Raw genomic sequence first — 17,331 nt, 5'->3', positions numbered from 1 at the left:
AAAAATCTTTCTATAGTGCATGTTTCTTAGGTTTAACGCTTCATCTCATTTTGTTTATTACGACACTTGTCAAAAATAAAACAAAAATTTCAATAATAGTTTATAATTAAGTATTGACATGATTTTCTTAACTATACAAGTATAATTATTAATTAACTAAGCTAAGCATTACATCTTTGATATTATTTATGAACAATCTCCTTGATAACAATATTTAACTATCTAAACCACACTCTTGAATTATGTTTAAAGATTGAAAACATCAAGTACAAATGTACTAACTATATTTCTTAGTTCCCCAACAGCTAAATATTTTCCTCACGCCGGCCAAATCCTAATAGCCTCTTATAGAACAATACCGTAATCAAGTCGTTTAATTTAACGACGTATATTTTCATTCCAAATAAAACGGTTGGTTAAGCATACCATTTTCATTAACATCTGTCATATGTCTAAAAAAATAATGTTACTCATTAAAAACAACATATTTTTGTTTAAGAATAAGTAAATAATAAGTTTTACTAAATTAAGTATTCAGTAATTATGTCTAACATTTGATACTTCTTCACGTCTTTCTGGGCAAAATTAAATACATTCTTCCAAATCTTGACCCGAACTACAGCAACTCCCTAGATATGATAACATGGTTAAACACATGGTCAGATTCTCGGTCAATTAGGGGTTAATGTGTAGCTGAAATTGACTCTCGTGTAGAAATGAAAAGTGGACAAATTGGCTGGTATTTCTTGGCATGTCAAACACTTCGCCAAACCTGTTTCCAAAATATTTTTTTGACAATGCTCCGTCAGACGGCCGTTTTGTGAAAAGTTTTGTCGAAATGTTTTAAGAAAATAAACTCTCAATCAATCACTGGTAAAAGACCGAATGCGGGGCTCCGTTTATTTACAAGCGGCGTAGACTGCGTTATGTGTCATTTTAAATGGTGAAGAAATAGTGAAATCTTCTTCTCATTCTTCTTCTTCTTCTTCTTCTTCTTCTTCTTCTTCTTCTTCTTCTTCTTCTTCTTCTTCTTCTTGATATCATTATTGCCGAGTTATGCCATGGCCATTTATACTTTGATTTTCTTTAAACAAGGCATAGACTCAGAAACCAATGTAAGATACCACTAGCGCCCCATCCCCTGAAATCGTCCACGTTTACTTTTCATTTCAATATACGAAAGACCATTTCGGACTAGAAAGTGTTAATATTTTCTGCAGGGAGTACCCTCAAACAACCCCGCCAACTTTTTAATCCGAATATTTGTTTTCGGTTCGGAGGAAGAGGCGCAAGTAAAAGGTAACGAACTTAAGTTACGCCGCCCTCTAACGTCGAATCCTGGAGTCGCCCCTGGGAACTGCATGACACTTGAACATTGATAGACGACAATGCAAAGTTCTTAACAGTGCAGGAATAATACCGCTTGGTCAGTTGATTGTTATTTCATCTTGTGCTTTAAATCTATTTTTTTTTCAAATTAGACTCGGAACATTGATATATATAAATATACTTCGATAGCATTTGAACAAATGTTGTACTAAGCCAATAAATTTGGGACATAAATAGATGGAAAAGTGAAATTGTGTATTGCTAAAGAATTTTAATTCTTGGGCTCATTAATGTTGCAAAGCTACCTCCCCTTGACCCCTTTTTATGCATTTCACCTCACATTGTAGGTGTTTTTCCATATACTTTTCCAATTTGCTTATACGCTTAGGTACTATTTCTTCGAACAGGCTCCCTTTATGGGGAAACAATAATGTATAACTTGAAAACTTCTTGGAGGAATTGTTTAAATTCGATAGCAATGTGAAGTTGTACATAAAGTTATCTCCCCTTTGCCCGAAAGTCATTAAGTAAACCTGTAAACATTAAAAGATAACAATGCTAAATTTTGACTTGAACAAGAGGTATAATTCTGTAACCAATTGTTGCAAAGTTAACTTTCAAGTTTAACAATAATCGCAACTTTTCGCTGCATTGTTATTTGACCTTAATTTTGTTTGTTTTCCTATTAACTTCTGTAACTTGCTCATTTACTTATGTTTTCACTCTTATTTTACATTTCTTCTAACATGCTCCTCGTTTAGGAGAGACATCAGAGCAGCCAATTGTTTAAAACCGGTTAAGTCTTCGGGTTGGTCAAACTTATCTAAAATGTTTATTGATTGTTCAATATTTATCCAATAATAACTACTAACCAATCAAATAGTTTTAAAGAGTCAACTAGCCAAATGTTAACATGGATAACTTATCGAAGTTTTTATACAATTGACTACAGATTTCGAATGCGGCGTTCCGATTTTTAGTTTTAGCTCGAAAGTTTTTGTTAATATTGATCAAAATGCTGTTTAATTAAATTTAAAATTGTAACCTTGTTGTTCATCGATAATCCGCACCATAATGTTTTTGATGTTAAGGACAAGGAGGTTGCTTTTAAATATGTACATGTTGATGTCTAACGGGCGTTGTTTGTTTTAACATTCGGAACTCCTCGGCCATTTGTTTATCAGAACAGAACAGATTTTTATTCACGTTAACTACATAGTTTTTTTTGGACATATAAATACATTTAAATAAATCAAACTATATGACATAAGGCAATAGCACATCTATAGGATGGATCTTATAAGGAATATATAAGTTTCACAATGTAAAGGATATAAAGCATGCTCACTTTACAAATATAATTGGCAAACAGTGTTTAGTGTTTTTTTTTATCGAAAACAACCTCGGATGTATGCCAGTACATCAGTAGAAGTAGTTCGTAAAATTTTGAACTAAATCATTAATTAAATGTAGTAGTTAGGCTTATATTCATTGATCTAAGTTTAAGTGGCCTGCCAGTGAAGTGTATTATTACAAACATAATAAAGATTACCAAGAGTTAAGTCATTGACTTTAACTGCAAAATTAAATTACTACGCGATCTTCTTGCAGCGGACTTAAACATACCAATTTTCTGAGTATGTAAATACATCCGAGGTTGTTTTCGATAAAAATGACCGAGGAGTTCCGAATGATGTTTTAATAGACATAACATCAGGGTCCGTAATCGCTAACGTCTTGCTTCTCAGATTGAGACCCAGACGCAGAAACTTGCTTAAAAATATCTATTGTGTTATTTGTTTTATGACGTCATTTAAACATCGCGCAATGATGACGCTTATTATGTGACGTCAGCAGAGTGGAATACGGCCGTATTGCACTGGAGTGTCGGCATACGGACTATCGTATTTTGCGATATGGATTACGTGTGGATTATTATACAATAAAGCAAGATGAACAAGTCAGAATGCAAGATTTTTCAAGTCAGCAAGCTGTAGAATGCAAGCTGTACAAGTCAGCAAGATCTACAAGTAAGAATGCAAGATGTGTAAGTCAGAATGCAAGATGTACAGCAAGATCTGCAAATAAGAATGCAAGCTGTACAAGTCAGAATGCAATCTGTGTTTTTGATTTATTTTTTAGCTTTATATTTTACATAGAACAGTTCATCTATATTTTCAAGCATATACATTGGTTGTCACTGTCTTGTTTCCAACTTAGCACAAAGCCGTCTCGGCGTCGTCTGTGAGGTAAATATGCATCGTTGTCAAGGTTCCCAAGGTCGACAGACATGCTGGCACTTCCGAAAAAAATAGCTGTAATATAATAATATGAATTGATTTACATACATGTATATGATTTTGTTAAAGGATTATAAAAAATGTATGGTTCTGAAATCGCTAACGTTTTAATATACAATATATATTGATGTCACATATATTACGAAAGCAAAGGATGAGATAAACCGGGCCCAAACCTACCCACCCAAAAACACCATCTCCCGCGACTCGTTTTGTTATGCGGTATGTTGGCAGTCTTAATTTAAGACGGAAATACGGTGTATGTATAGTCTTAAATTTTGGCTTTATTTCGTATTCATACTCTAAAAATAGTTTAAAGTTCTGTGAGGCAGAATTTGGTAGGAAATGGAAGAGTATTCGTTATGCAATGGGATTTGCCACAGTGGGTTACACCTTCTATAAAATGGGATTACCAGTACTGCGTTATGATACGGGAGGTTGTATTCGACTCGAGTGGATTTTTGCTGATTCGGGTTTCACGAGGCGCAATAATCATGTTACAAGAATCAGCTATTTTTTTATACGGATACATTTCTTTAAGAACAAATACTCAATTGCAGAAGATACTGCCAATGTTTAATCGCAATGAATATCTTTTTAAACGTTAATATTATTATAAAAAAATGATCGATTTTTTTCTAGCGTTTATGCTGTAATAAACTCAGAAGAGCAAGCGGACAAATGACCAAAAACGGCTTGTGCGGTTCACGGAATTTGCTCGCGTGCCTTACTGAGTTCAGACAGCATAAACGCAAGAAAAAATACGATCCTTAAATATTAGATATGAACAATCTTTTCAGTTTGTACGTTTTTTTTCTATGATATACGTATATGCTGTGCTAGTTATGTATTTTCTTAAAATTGATAATGCTAAGACCAAAAGCAGCATTACTGGAAAGACAGACGAATTGGGATGTTCAAAGCGACTCGATGTTTGAAGGTTAATCGCGTAAGCCCAGCCAAATCCGTCGAGAACGCCTCCATTGTACAGAAGAAACATGGGGAAGAAGTCGTCACAGTCCATGTCCACACTCGTCCTGTACCAGAAATGCGTTCCTAAAAAATAACGATTGTACAAATGTACAAAAGACATTCTACGGTAAATAGAATATATTTAACAAGCAGTTATTTCAGTGAAGAAGATTTGAGAAATCGCCACAATGCTAAGGTGGTTTTGAACCAAAACATAATACTTTAAAAATGTATTTTTAGGTTCTATCTTAAACAAACATAGAAAATGAATCCTTTCGTTCCCGTTTCACTGTGTATGTGAGCTGGGCAGATTTTGCAAAAGGAGGTTGTAATAAATATGAAATAATATAATTTTGTTTGAAAAGCGTTTGCATTCAGACGCAAAAATGTTTTGTTTGTGATGATTAATTACATTTACAGAAAATAATTTGCATATTTGTAAACAAAAAGTGAAGTTTAGTCACTTATATTTTTATTTAAAAGTCACAAATATTGCTTATTGAATAGCTTGGCTCATATTGGCATACATACAAACTCATTTATATAGACATAAAACTTCTTGGGTTGCACGAACGTATTTTCAATACAATCTGAAAAAAGAATTCCTCCGTGAATGAACCTTAATTAGCACAGTACATTATGAAGCGAAGGGGATATTATATTATGTTTACTCTTGCAAATTAATTTACCTAAAGTACGATTATCAAAAGGTGAAAAGGGTAATATCATCAAAAGCGCCGCGGAGCAAACGGGCATTTAAATTTCTTGAACGGTTTTTGAATATTGGTAATGGTTAAAGTGACACTCTAATTCAAAAACATTACATACACATGTATACCAAACATAAAATTTAGTGATAAACCTTTAAAGATGCACTGTTACTCCCAAATAAGATTAATCACAATTAATAATATTGTTTGAATATTTCAAAAGTGATGAATAAATGTCAAAAACAAAGGTTTTTATGAAGGATATTGAGTTTGATTTGAAAGAAATGAGCATAAAACACAGTATTTCAACCTTATGACACTATAGTTGATCACAGTAAATCTTTTTGTATCCACCAATCATTTACTATTTTTTGCTCTTTCTGCTATTAAATTCATGGTTACAATCTTGTTATCAGTAATTAATATTTTCCATAAATGCTTTATTTAGTAATTAGTTAAAGGTTTATTAGTCAAAATTTTTGTTTGTTATACATGGGTATGTATTGATTTTGAATAAGAGTGTCACTTTAACTACTTACTAAATAATGATTGGTGAGTGCTAAACGATTAACTGTGATCTACTATCGTCTCTTAAGGTAGAAATACCGTGTTTTCTGGACACTTCTTTCGAATTAAACTCGGTATCCTTCATAAGAACCATTTTTTCGACATTTATTCATCCTTTTTGGTATATTAAAACAATTGTATTATTGTGGTATATCTTATTTGGAGTAAGAGTGTATTTTTAAATTTTGGCACAAAGACTTTTCCACGTAAACCAGACTTGCACAAAATGTCCTATTGACGATGTGCAATAATCAGCGACTGTAAGTAAAGAAATCTACGGCCGTTTCCTAACATTAACGTATTCCAACGTTCGATTTTAAACACTGTTGTAAGTAACAAACTTACCCATGGCATTGAAACAGTTTCCCTCTGTCCATTCGCTGGATCGAGCCTGTTCGATTGTTATCGGGATCTGCAGAGTGCTGCTTGGTCTGGTTCCGTTTTGCATCCATAACCCTGTACCGGTACCTTGTTGGTTAAATTCGGCCAATGTTCGACCCGTAGAACATATTTTGTCTAAAAACAGATCAATAGTCTTTAATGTTAAAGTTCTCAATTTATCTCGGATAGCTGATTAAAATGCGTACATATACTGTACTTGTTTTATGGCGTCAGAGTTTAAAGACCCCCACATTTCACACACGGAATTCATGGTTTCATATCATTAGAAATGATCGCTTTTGTGTTTATTGTTTATTGGATAAAGACATACTTGTTATTGAAGATGAATATCATGTATGTTTTAAGTGTTCATTATTTAATGACATCCGGGAAAAGTATTTGTTCTCTTGGTATCGTGGAAATACTGACATTGTTCATTTCTATAATATGATGGCATCGGAAAATGTTACCCATATTAAATCCCTTGCTCTTTACGTTCATAAACTCATGTTAGCTATAGACAACACTTAACTTGTTAACCAAGAAAACCAACTCTTATTTAGTTACATATATGCATTTTGTTATATTTGATTTGCATTGTAACATGTATTATGGGCTGGGAGCCTTTCATTGAATAAACTTTCGTATGTTCGTTCGTTAAGAAATGCGTGTATGTGTTATTTAGTTTAACGGCTCACATATCCATGCCACTGTATGACACATATAGTTCATACTTTGTATCCGTTTTATCTATATGTTTCTACCTGATGGAATAAAGTATGCGGTAGTATGATAATTTCCACCCTCTTCTACCAATGGGTGGTTCTGCATCTGCGGTGACGGATAATCATTCGGGTTCGGACTGGTGTTTTTATCAAACTGAAAAAAATGATAACGGCTTGGATAGATGTGACTCAAATGCTTAAAATAATGTCAATAACATATATGAATGATAAATCATTGGGGGCGTCTGAAATGTTGATTTATCTTTGTTTCACTATGTTGATAACATCGGCTATATTTAATTGTATTGAGCCATTCTAATAACTTGGAATTTTCAAATCTAACTATCCTGATAACTAAATCAAATTATCGAACCGTTACCATGAGTGAAGGCCTGACTTGGATTTAATTTAAAGATGCACTATTTTTCCCAAATAAGATGTTCCACAATTAATACAATTGTTTTAGCTTACCGAAAAGGATGAATAGATATCGAAAACAATGCTTCTTATAACTGTGTTAAATTTGAAAGAAAGGTGCAGAAACACGGTATTTCTACCTTATGAGACTATAGTTGATCACTGTAAATCTTTTAGGACCAGTCATTTAATATATGTGCGTTTTCAGCTATTAACTTTACGGTTACAGTCTTGTAATCAGTAATTAATATTCTCCATAAATGCATTATTTAGTAAGTAGTTAAAGGTTTATCACTCAAACTTCATCTTTGTTATACATTGTACATGTGTATGTATTGATTTTAAATACGAGTGTCACTTTACGAAACGTGTCCATTGCATTATGCCAGTAAACGCACTCACTGCGGTCTGGATGCCAGCTATGAAACCATTAACATCATACAGCAGAATCACGGCCAGGTCGCTGTCCTTCCAGAAGCGCTCACCGTTGAAATATGTGCCTAAAGTAATATTTAAGTCGATTTGTAAACGAGTGAGGTCGATATTTTGTTTATCACAATTAACTAGCCCCAGTGGATCCCTGTTTCCACAATCGGAGATTCTCGGCCATTCTCCATCAATTACAGCTTCGGATGTATATGGACGGTTTACAATGTCAGAATTCGTTATATTTAACTACGCTGCAAGATTATCGCGTAGTAATTTCAATTTAAATAGTTAAGCCTAAGTACTTTCGTTTCGATATTATCCTTATAAAATACAGTGACTCGAATTAAAAAAAAATGTTATTATTGAAAATAAAAGTGTTGTGGCTATGCTCAAAGTCATTGTTAATTAACCCTTTCATAAATAAATCGTTATAATAGAAATAAAAGATGTTGTTTCTGACACAGGCAGTTCTTTTGTGCAGAATTCAGTGTTCAAAAATATGCTTGCTACGGCACTTTAAATTGCATGTATCCTCACTTGCACCATGACGGTAAATCTACCAGTATCATGTACACATTATATTGCATAATTAATGATTATATTGTGGATGGAATTGCCAATAATAACATTTAATTTCCAAAATTGTTTAATATAACAAAACGTACGCGTTTCTAGTGAGACAAGTTAACGTAATTTCATATAAAAAAATGATTGCATACCAGCATGTGTTTTGCTTTATTGTTGGATATGAAACACAACTATATACATGTAGTTATGTAAGATAAATCTAAAAATGTCAGAATGGTAACCTTGGCAACCAGCGCCAACATCCTTTTTCACCCATCCCTGCTGCAGCGCATCTTGTTTTGTTCTCGGCATATCTTGGTACTGTAAAAAGGTTACTGAAAAACACATTTATTACATAAAAGTCGCTATTGCTTGGTTATAGTTAAATGACATGGATTAAGATCTTAATGAGTAAGAATAGGCGGACCATTCTTTATAATTAAGAAACTACTTCAGGTCATCTCACTGACTAAGAATACAACCTCATTGGCTGACACATGTTAAACGTAAAATCTGACGCAGCGGGCGTGTATCGGATGAGTGGCAGTAGGCGGACCTTTAAACATCCGCGAAAGTTGAAATTCTTACTGACTATAATGCACAAGTCAAATGTAACCATAGCCCCCATGGTCCGGGGTATACCGAGAGCAGCCGGAGAAATGGGCCGTGTTTTTACCTTCCCGGTGGCCCCGCAGTACCGGGTGATTGCGATGAATTGTCTTCGGGCCAAAAATAGCGGGGAATGAGCCTTACCTAGGGTCCCTTGGGTGCGGGGGCATTTCACGGGGATTTTACCATCAGTTCGGCTCCGCAGGGCGGGGATTTTAACCGGGGTTGGCCGGACCGACAGTCAAAGTCCCCGCTATTCCCCGGACCTGGGGAGGGGGGGGGCGTGGTTAAAATTGACTGGTGCATTAAGCCTCGTACGTAATGAATGCCTATCTGCAATTTCATTGTCTGAGAATGTAGGTTGTATTCTAATCGGTATTACACTGTCGACATAAGTTCTGATCAAATGTTTATAACCTTTACGGATGAAACGATATTTACAGATGAAGAAATGATACTGCATGTCTATATATGCCACCAGGTATATATATATTCCATTTTACCAATGCTTAGATATGTATGATATCATATTTCTGAGATCCATGACAACAAACGTAACGCAAGTTGATAGGGCGCTTTCCGCGAACTTGCCGAACTACCCTCGTTTAACATTATTTATTTGGTGATTCAGCCTGTTGTGATCAAAATACCAAACTCACAAGTGGCTGTGCCCCTAAATTACGCCCCCTATTATGTCGATTCCTGGATCAGCCCCTAAATAATGCCCCCTCTAATGTCGATTCCTGGATCAGCCCCTGAATTACACCCCCTCTATTGTCGGTTCCTGGATCAGCCCCTAAATCACACCCCCTCTAATGTCGATTCCTGGATCAGCCCCTAAATCACACCCCCTCTAATGTCGATTCCTGGATCAGCCCCTGAATTACACCCCCTCTAATGTCGGTCCCTGGATTAGCCCCTAAATAATGCCCCCTCTAATATCGATTCCTGGATCAGCCCCTGAATTACACCCCCTCTAATGTCGATTCCTGGATCAGCCCCTAAATCACACCCCCTCTAATGTCGATTCCTGGATCAGCCCCTGAATTACACCCCCTCTAATGTCGATTCCTGGATCAGCCCCTAAATCACACCCCCTCTAATATCGATTCCTGGATCAGCCCCTGAATAACACCCCCTCTAATGTCGATTCCTGGATCAGCCCCTGAATTACACCCCCTCTAATGTCGATTCCTGGATCAGCCCCTGAATTACACCCCCTCTAACGTCGGTCCCTGGATCAGCTCCTAAATAATGCCCCCTCTAATATCGATTCCTGGATCAGCCCCTGAATTACACCCCCTCTAATGTCGGTCCCTGGATCAGCCCCTAAATCACACCCCCTCTAATGTCGGTCCCTGGATCAGCCCCTGAATCACACCCCCTATAATGTCGGTCCCTGGATCAGCCCCTAAATCACACCCCCTCTAATGTCGATTCCTGGATCAGCCCCTAAATCACACCCCCTCTAATGTCGATTCCTGGATCAGCCCCTAAATCACACCCCCTCTAATGTCGATTCCTGGATCAGCCCCTGAATTACACCCCTCTAATGTCGGTCCCTGGATCAGCCCCTGAATCACAACCCCTCTAATGTCGGTCCCTGGATCAGCCCCTGAATCACAACCCCTCTAATGTCGATCCCTAGATCAGCCCCTAAATAATGCCCCCTCTAATGTCGATTCCTGGATCAGCCCCTGAATTACACCCCCTCTAATGTCGATTCCTGGATCAGCCCCTGAATTCCCCCCTTTAATAACGATTCTTGGATCAGCCCCAAAATTACGCCCCTCTAATGGCAATTCCTGAATCAGCTCCTGAATTCCCCCCTTTAATGTCGAATCCTGGATCAGCCCCTGCATAAGGCCCCCTCTAATGTCGATTCCTGGATCAGCCCCTAAATTACGCCCGCTCTAATGTCGATTCCTGGATCAGCCCCCTAATTACGCCCCTTCTAATGTCGATTCCTGGATAAGCCCCTGAATTCCCCCCTCTAATGTCGATTCCTGGATCAGCCCCTAAATTAAGCCACCTCTAATGTCGATTCCTGGATCAGCCCCTAAATTACGCCCCTTCTAATGTCGATTCCTGGATCAGCCCCTGAATTCCCCCTCTAATGTCGATTCCTGGATCAGCACCTAAATTACGCCCGCTCTAATGTCGATTCCTGGATCAGCCCCTTAATTACGCCCCTTCTAATGTCGATTCCTGGATAAGCCCCTGAATTCCCCCCTCTAATGTCGATTCCTGGATCAGCCCCTAAATTTAGCCACCTCTAATGTCGATTCCTGGATCAGCCCCTAAATTACGCCCCTTCTAATGTCGATTCCTGGATAAGCCCCTGAATTCCCCCTCTAATGTCGATTCCTGGATCAGCCCCTAAATTAAGCCCCCTCTAATGTCGATTCCTGGATCAGCCCCTAAATTAAGCCCCCTCTAGTGTCGATTCCTGGTTTAGCCCCTGATTTCCTCCCTCTTATGTCGATTCCTGGATCAGCCCCTGAATTACGCCCCCTCTAATGTCGATTCCTGGATCAGCCCCTGAATAACGCCCCTATAATGTCGATTCCTGAATCAGCCCCTGAATAACACCCCTCTAATGTCGATTCCTGGATCAGCCCCTGAATGTTACCTTGCAGACCATTCCAATTGGTTTCTGGAAAAAACAATTTTAATTATCAGTACATTTTGTTCTATATTCAATCAATTCATTTAAACAAAAATTCGTCGCCAAAATGTATTCAATTACACATTGCGACATTTTGACACCCAGAAAATAAGTAACACATGTATAAGGCATTGTTTTGATAGAATTTCAAGATCTTGTGTTGTCCTGGGGCCCGTTTGAATAAAGATTTGAGTCGATTAATTTCGTAAAATGAAATGATCTTTGTGTCGTATTTTCGTTATTTTGCTACAAATTTGAGTGAATTGAAGCTGCACTCTCACAGATTAAAGGTTTTGACAACATTTTTTTTTGCCTTGGAACGAGCCATTTTTTTGCGAAAATCCATGGAAACCAGTTATAAAAGACTACTGACAAAAAATAGATCGCAGATTTTTATATTTATGTTCAAAAATGATGTTTTATGCATTTTTCTTAAACTGTTAGGAACGGTTTGAGCCATAAAACATTAATTTTCGAACGGCAATATGAAAATCTACGATCAGATTTTTTGTCAGCAATCTTAGATCATTGGTTTGCAGAAATGTTTGCAAAAATTTGCTCTTTCCAAGACAAAAAAATAAAAAAAGTTGTAAAAATGGTATATCTGTGAGAGTGCAGCTTTAAGCTATAAAAATAGTTATTGAACGTAACAAAAATATCAATGTGTCGCCATTTAAGACCTTTATACAGCCTTTTATATTTTATCCAAATCGCGTTACTAGGCAAATTCAAAGTTGAGTGTGTTAGGGAGAATATTTAAACATTTCTGGACGCTTCCTACATGGTTCAAACTTTCAGTAATTTATTTGATTTTTAATACTACAGACTTGATTTCCAACACAAAGCTTGTATTCGGGCCAAAGCCCCGTTCAATAAAGATCGTACATTTCCAAACTTAACCTCGTTTTTGGGCGTAAACTGTGTTTCAATAAAACACGAATGATGTGGAAATTTATGGCAAAGACTTAGCTCGGATCTTTACTGGTGTACCTAGACACTCTAAACAGCTTAAAGATGCACTGTTACTCCCGAATAAGATTTACCACAATTAATACAATTGTGTTAGTATACTAAAAAGGATGAATAAATGTCGAAAACAATGGTTCTGATGAAGGATACCGAGTTTGATTTGAAAGAAAGGTGCAGAAAACACGATATTTCTACCCTATGAGCGTTTCAGCTATTCAATACACAGTTACATTCTTGTTATTGAATAAAATATTTTCCATAAGCCCATTATTAAGTAAGTTTTTAAAGATTCATCACTCAAAATTCATGTTTGCAATACATGTGTATGTCTTGATTGTATCATGATAGCATGTATAAGAGTGTCACGTTAAGCGGCGTAAAGTTAACAACTTAGACAGTGTGTGTTTACCACCTGATAAATTGCGTCATAAATGCTACGTCGGAAAGCAACATTTTGCTTCGAAAGAAGACATTAAACAAAGATAACTTTCCTATTTCTTCACCATTTTAAATGAAACATAGTGCAGTCTACGCCGCTTGCGGAGCCCCGCCTTCGGTCTTTTACCAGAGTCTGATTGAGAGTCACGGTAGTTTCTTTAAACACATCGACAAACCTTATCACAATACGGCCGTCTGACGGAGCACTATCAAAACATTGTTTTGGAAACATGTTTGTCGAAATGTTTGATGAAACTAATCACCTTATCAAACTCCGACAATAAAACGAAGGCGTGGTTCTTTAAGCGGCTTAAGACTGCCCTTTCTTTCATTGAAAATGGTGTAGTAAAAGAAAAAGTATCTTTGATTTAATTCTTCATTTTAGGCAAAATATTGCCTTCTGATGTAGATATATGACTAAATTTATCACGTGGTACACACACACACTGTAAGATATCGTATTGAAACGGGCCGAGGAAAACTTTTTTTGCCAAAACTTTCTTAATCTCAATTTTTCGAGCCTCTTTAATTTATTGAAAAAAATATTTTTAATTCTATCTAACCGTTGACTGGAACGGTTCGCCGCTCCCTCAGTTGGACGTCACGACACCCGCATGGATTGTTCCGTTTAGGGGTGCATTTCCGTATGCGGGTCTGGACACCCTCCTCCCCTCCAGAACCTTTACAATCGGACCAGTCAGACCACTGACGGACGTTTCCGTTTAGCCCTGAAAAGTAATAATAACACCCATCGTAACAATTCGGCCATCTCCGGCAAACATCGGGATATATGTTAGATAATGGTCGTGGTGTTCTGATTGAAATTAATACGTGTTCTTAACTGCCGAAAACTTATCATTTCATGCTGTTAAACACGTGCAGTGTGTTTATACCACGTGATAAATTGCGTCATAAATGCTACGTCGGAAGGCAACATTTTGCTTCATATGACGACTTTAAACAAAGATAACATCACTATTTTTTCACCATTTTAAATGAAACATAACGCGGGTGTGCTATTGTTGATAAATGATGAGACAAGCTTAAGGCAGTGCAGCGCCAATGAACTTTGTATTCGTTAACCGTTCAAAAGCGGTTAAAGGCCTAGTTTAAGGAATGGTTGGCATTTATTATTTATTGATTTCGTTTGTTTGTCTTTTGTGTGTATATTTTTCTACATATGTGTATGTTGTAATGTGTATTCATAATTGTTTATTATAATTGCTCATACACGTTGACGAATTGTATTATAAAATGTATGTGTTGTGTCGATGTACTATGTGCAAGTCAATAAACTGTCTGTCTGTGTGTCTGTGTGTCTGTCTGTCTGTCATGACAACCCCTGCTGTGCATCTCTTGCTAATTGCACTGATGCCACAGTAGGGGCTACTTTCCTGTTTATTTGTGTATTGGCTCAGGGCCATTTAGGGTTCATTTCAATAATAAAAGCTCTAAAACTTCACAACAGGATATTCAGAAATTGTGTACAATACATTGTTTTTTTTGTTATTATTGTTTTTATTATTTATTTATTTTATTTTATTTATTTATTATCATTTTATTTAATTTTTTTTTTTTTTTTTTTTAGGGGGGGGGGGGGGGTCACTTATAGAAGGATTAAACTAGGCCTTTAAGCAACAACATATACTATAAGAGGTAGTGTGGTGTATGCTAAGTCTGTCTTTGCTGGTATGTGTCTCGTCTCTGGTTTGATGTCTGAGTGACCTTACCCTTGTGCCTCTAGACAGAGTAGTCGTTTGACGGATGGGTCTGACCTTGTGGTTCCCATTGTTTCACAAGGGAAGACAAAAGAAACACTTTGGACACACGTTCAAAGGTACAAACATATCCGTTAAAACAACTCTCTTGTATAACCTTATGCATGAACACATCTTGACACACAAGTGCAACGTCAGAGAAACAATAGTGCCATTTTTTGTCAAAGTTCGAGGTTTTGTGCATTGCATTATCAGGATAAGAAAGCACGTGACTTCAAAGGGGTTCTCACATTGGTCCCTACGGGTCACGACCTATGTAAACGAACTGTGGCAAGAATGTTAATTTTTAAATGTATTTAGGTATTGAAATTTTGGCAAATGATTGCATCATAAAAATACAAGCAAATCTTAAATATTTCACACAAGTAGTAGCTGAAAATACTAGTAGCATAGTTTTTATAGGCTTTGAATTGTTTTCATATTTTTTTATCATTTAGAAATTAACGTCACTTACTTTTTTGTTTACATCGGTTGTGGTCCGTGGTGATCCATGTGAGAACCCCTTTGAAGTCACGTGATTCCTCATCCTGATTACTTACCGAGTACTTCATAAAAAAGCGCGTGAATATCACGTACGAAAAGAGGGATTTCAGCCTTAATAAAGTGGATTGTCATGGTCCTTAAACTTACTGTTTTCTCCACAGTCCCGCTGACATGCTGTCCTCGTCCTAAATCTGTTGTCGCCTTTAAGACATTCTTTTGATGTCTCGCATCGACACGAGGTCGTATTGAAAAATCGCCTAGGGAGTTCTTTACGTGGACGCTCACATCTTGTCTTGTACATGACGTCATCCAGACAATCTGAAATTGGTTACATAACACTAAATAAATGTAAAATTCTTATATATTATATAGTGAATTAGGCGATTTGCAAAAAAATACACGTTGATTTCTAGTGTGTCACGAACTCAAACATGATATATTAGAAAAAATCCACTTGTGTGCTAATTTTTATATATTCTTACATACAGAGTGAGAGTTCGTATTGCAATACATGGTGTCTATCATCATTGTTGGCGATTCAATATGTGCAGTTTACAAGTATTTATCTGTATACCGGTACATAGTTTAACGACATTTCCACCAATAACAGTGTGCGTGATAAATTGCGTCATAAATGCTTTGTCGGAAGGCAACATTTTGCTTCGAATGAAGACTTTAAACAAAGATAACTTTCCTATTTCTTCACCACATTAAATGAAACATAGCGCAGTCTTCGCCGCTTACGGAGCCCGGTCTTCGGTCTTTAACCAGATTTTGATTGAGAGTTTAGTTTCTTAAAACACTTCGACAAACCTTTTCACAATACCGTCTGACGGATCACTGTCAAAACATTGTTTTGGAAACAGGTTTGTCGAAGTTTTTGATGAAACTAAACACCTTATCAAACTTCGGTAATAAAACGAAGTAGGGGCTCTATAAGCTACATAGACTGCCCTTTGTTTCATTTAAAATGGTGTAGAAAAAGAAAAGTTTTCTTTGATATAAGTCTTCATTTAAATCAAAATATTGCCGTCCGACGTAGCATTTATGACGTAATTTATCACGTGGTATACACACCCTGAATAATAAACGTACTTTATTGATATGATATTAATGTTACTCTCTACGAAAGTGATTGCGCATGCGCGAAATGTTCATCCTACCTTTAGGATCACGTCGTCCGAGGTTTCCTGGAATCATTGCAGTTGCTATGGCAACAGTAAGAAGGGGAAGTGACCACTTCATAGTCCTAAAAAGAGATCAAAATTAAATCATAAAAGATAGCCAACGGTTCGAAGACGGTATCCCCAATATGCATTTAAGGGTTACGTGCTTCTTGGTCATTTGCTCGCTTGCCTGACTGCGTTCTATACAGCATAAACGCAAGAAAATGTGATCAATAATCATATTTACATTTTTTTTTTAATTCGATTAAAAATAGCAGTATCTTCACAATTGAGTATTTGTTCTAAAAGCAATGAAACCAATATCATACGTTAGTATAAAAGAATAGCTGATTTTTGTAACGTCGTATGTGATTGGTTAAATGATGTCGCGCTAATCCAATCGGAGCGCAATAATAAAACAAACAATGACGTCATAATACCTTGCGTGTTTATACAATGTAAACGTCAAGATCAAGTATCATCTTTACGAAGGACTAGGCGAATGTGAATATTAATACATATAGCTTGTTGTTTGTATGATATGTGGTCTGTCTTGTTGTGTACGTTGTTTTGGTCTCATTAAATGTCTGTTAATATTGTCTAAGCATTGTGCCAGTTAAAAAGAGCAATCACTATTTAACTGATACATAAAGGATATTATTGTATTGTTTCAGTGACAATGTAGGATCGTAATATATTTTACTGAGTGAACCCCAAAAGCTATGTTTCACGAGTGGTGTAGCCACTAATGAAATATTTACTTTTGGTATTAATCGTTTTGAATGACGAGTTTAATACATTTGATACAAAATAAACACCAATT

General features: G+C 36.6%; 1 protein-coding gene across 1 annotated transcript; it reads right to left on the bottom strand.

The window, feature by feature from the left end:
• Positions 1 to 3,545: 3,545 nt before the first annotated feature.
• LOC128210930 (uncharacterized) lies at positions 3,546 to 16,587 on the bottom strand. Its single transcript, XM_052915275.1, has 8 exons — positions 16,506 to 16,587; positions 15,490 to 15,660; positions 13,645 to 13,809; positions 7,804 to 7,901; positions 7,024 to 7,138; positions 6,224 to 6,394; positions 4,522 to 4,685; positions 3,546 to 3,644 (listed from the first exon to the last, which is right to left on the bottom strand). Exons 1-8 carry the CDS (start codon positions 16,585 to 16,587, stop codon positions 3,546 to 3,548), a joined length of 1,065 nt encoding a protein of 354 aa, XP_052771235.1.
• Between the last annotated feature and the right edge of the window lie 744 nt (positions 16,588 to 17,331).

Source organism: Mya arenaria, chromosome 12 (assembly GCF_026914265.1).
Source record: "Mya arenaria isolate MELC-2E11 chromosome 12, ASM2691426v1".
In the NCBI taxonomy this organism is placed as follows: Eukaryota; Metazoa; Mollusca; class Bivalvia; order Myida; family Myidae; genus Mya; species Mya arenaria.
The sequence above is the reverse complement of the archived record's forward strand: the minus strand, read 5'-3'. Positions and strand labels throughout refer to the sequence as shown.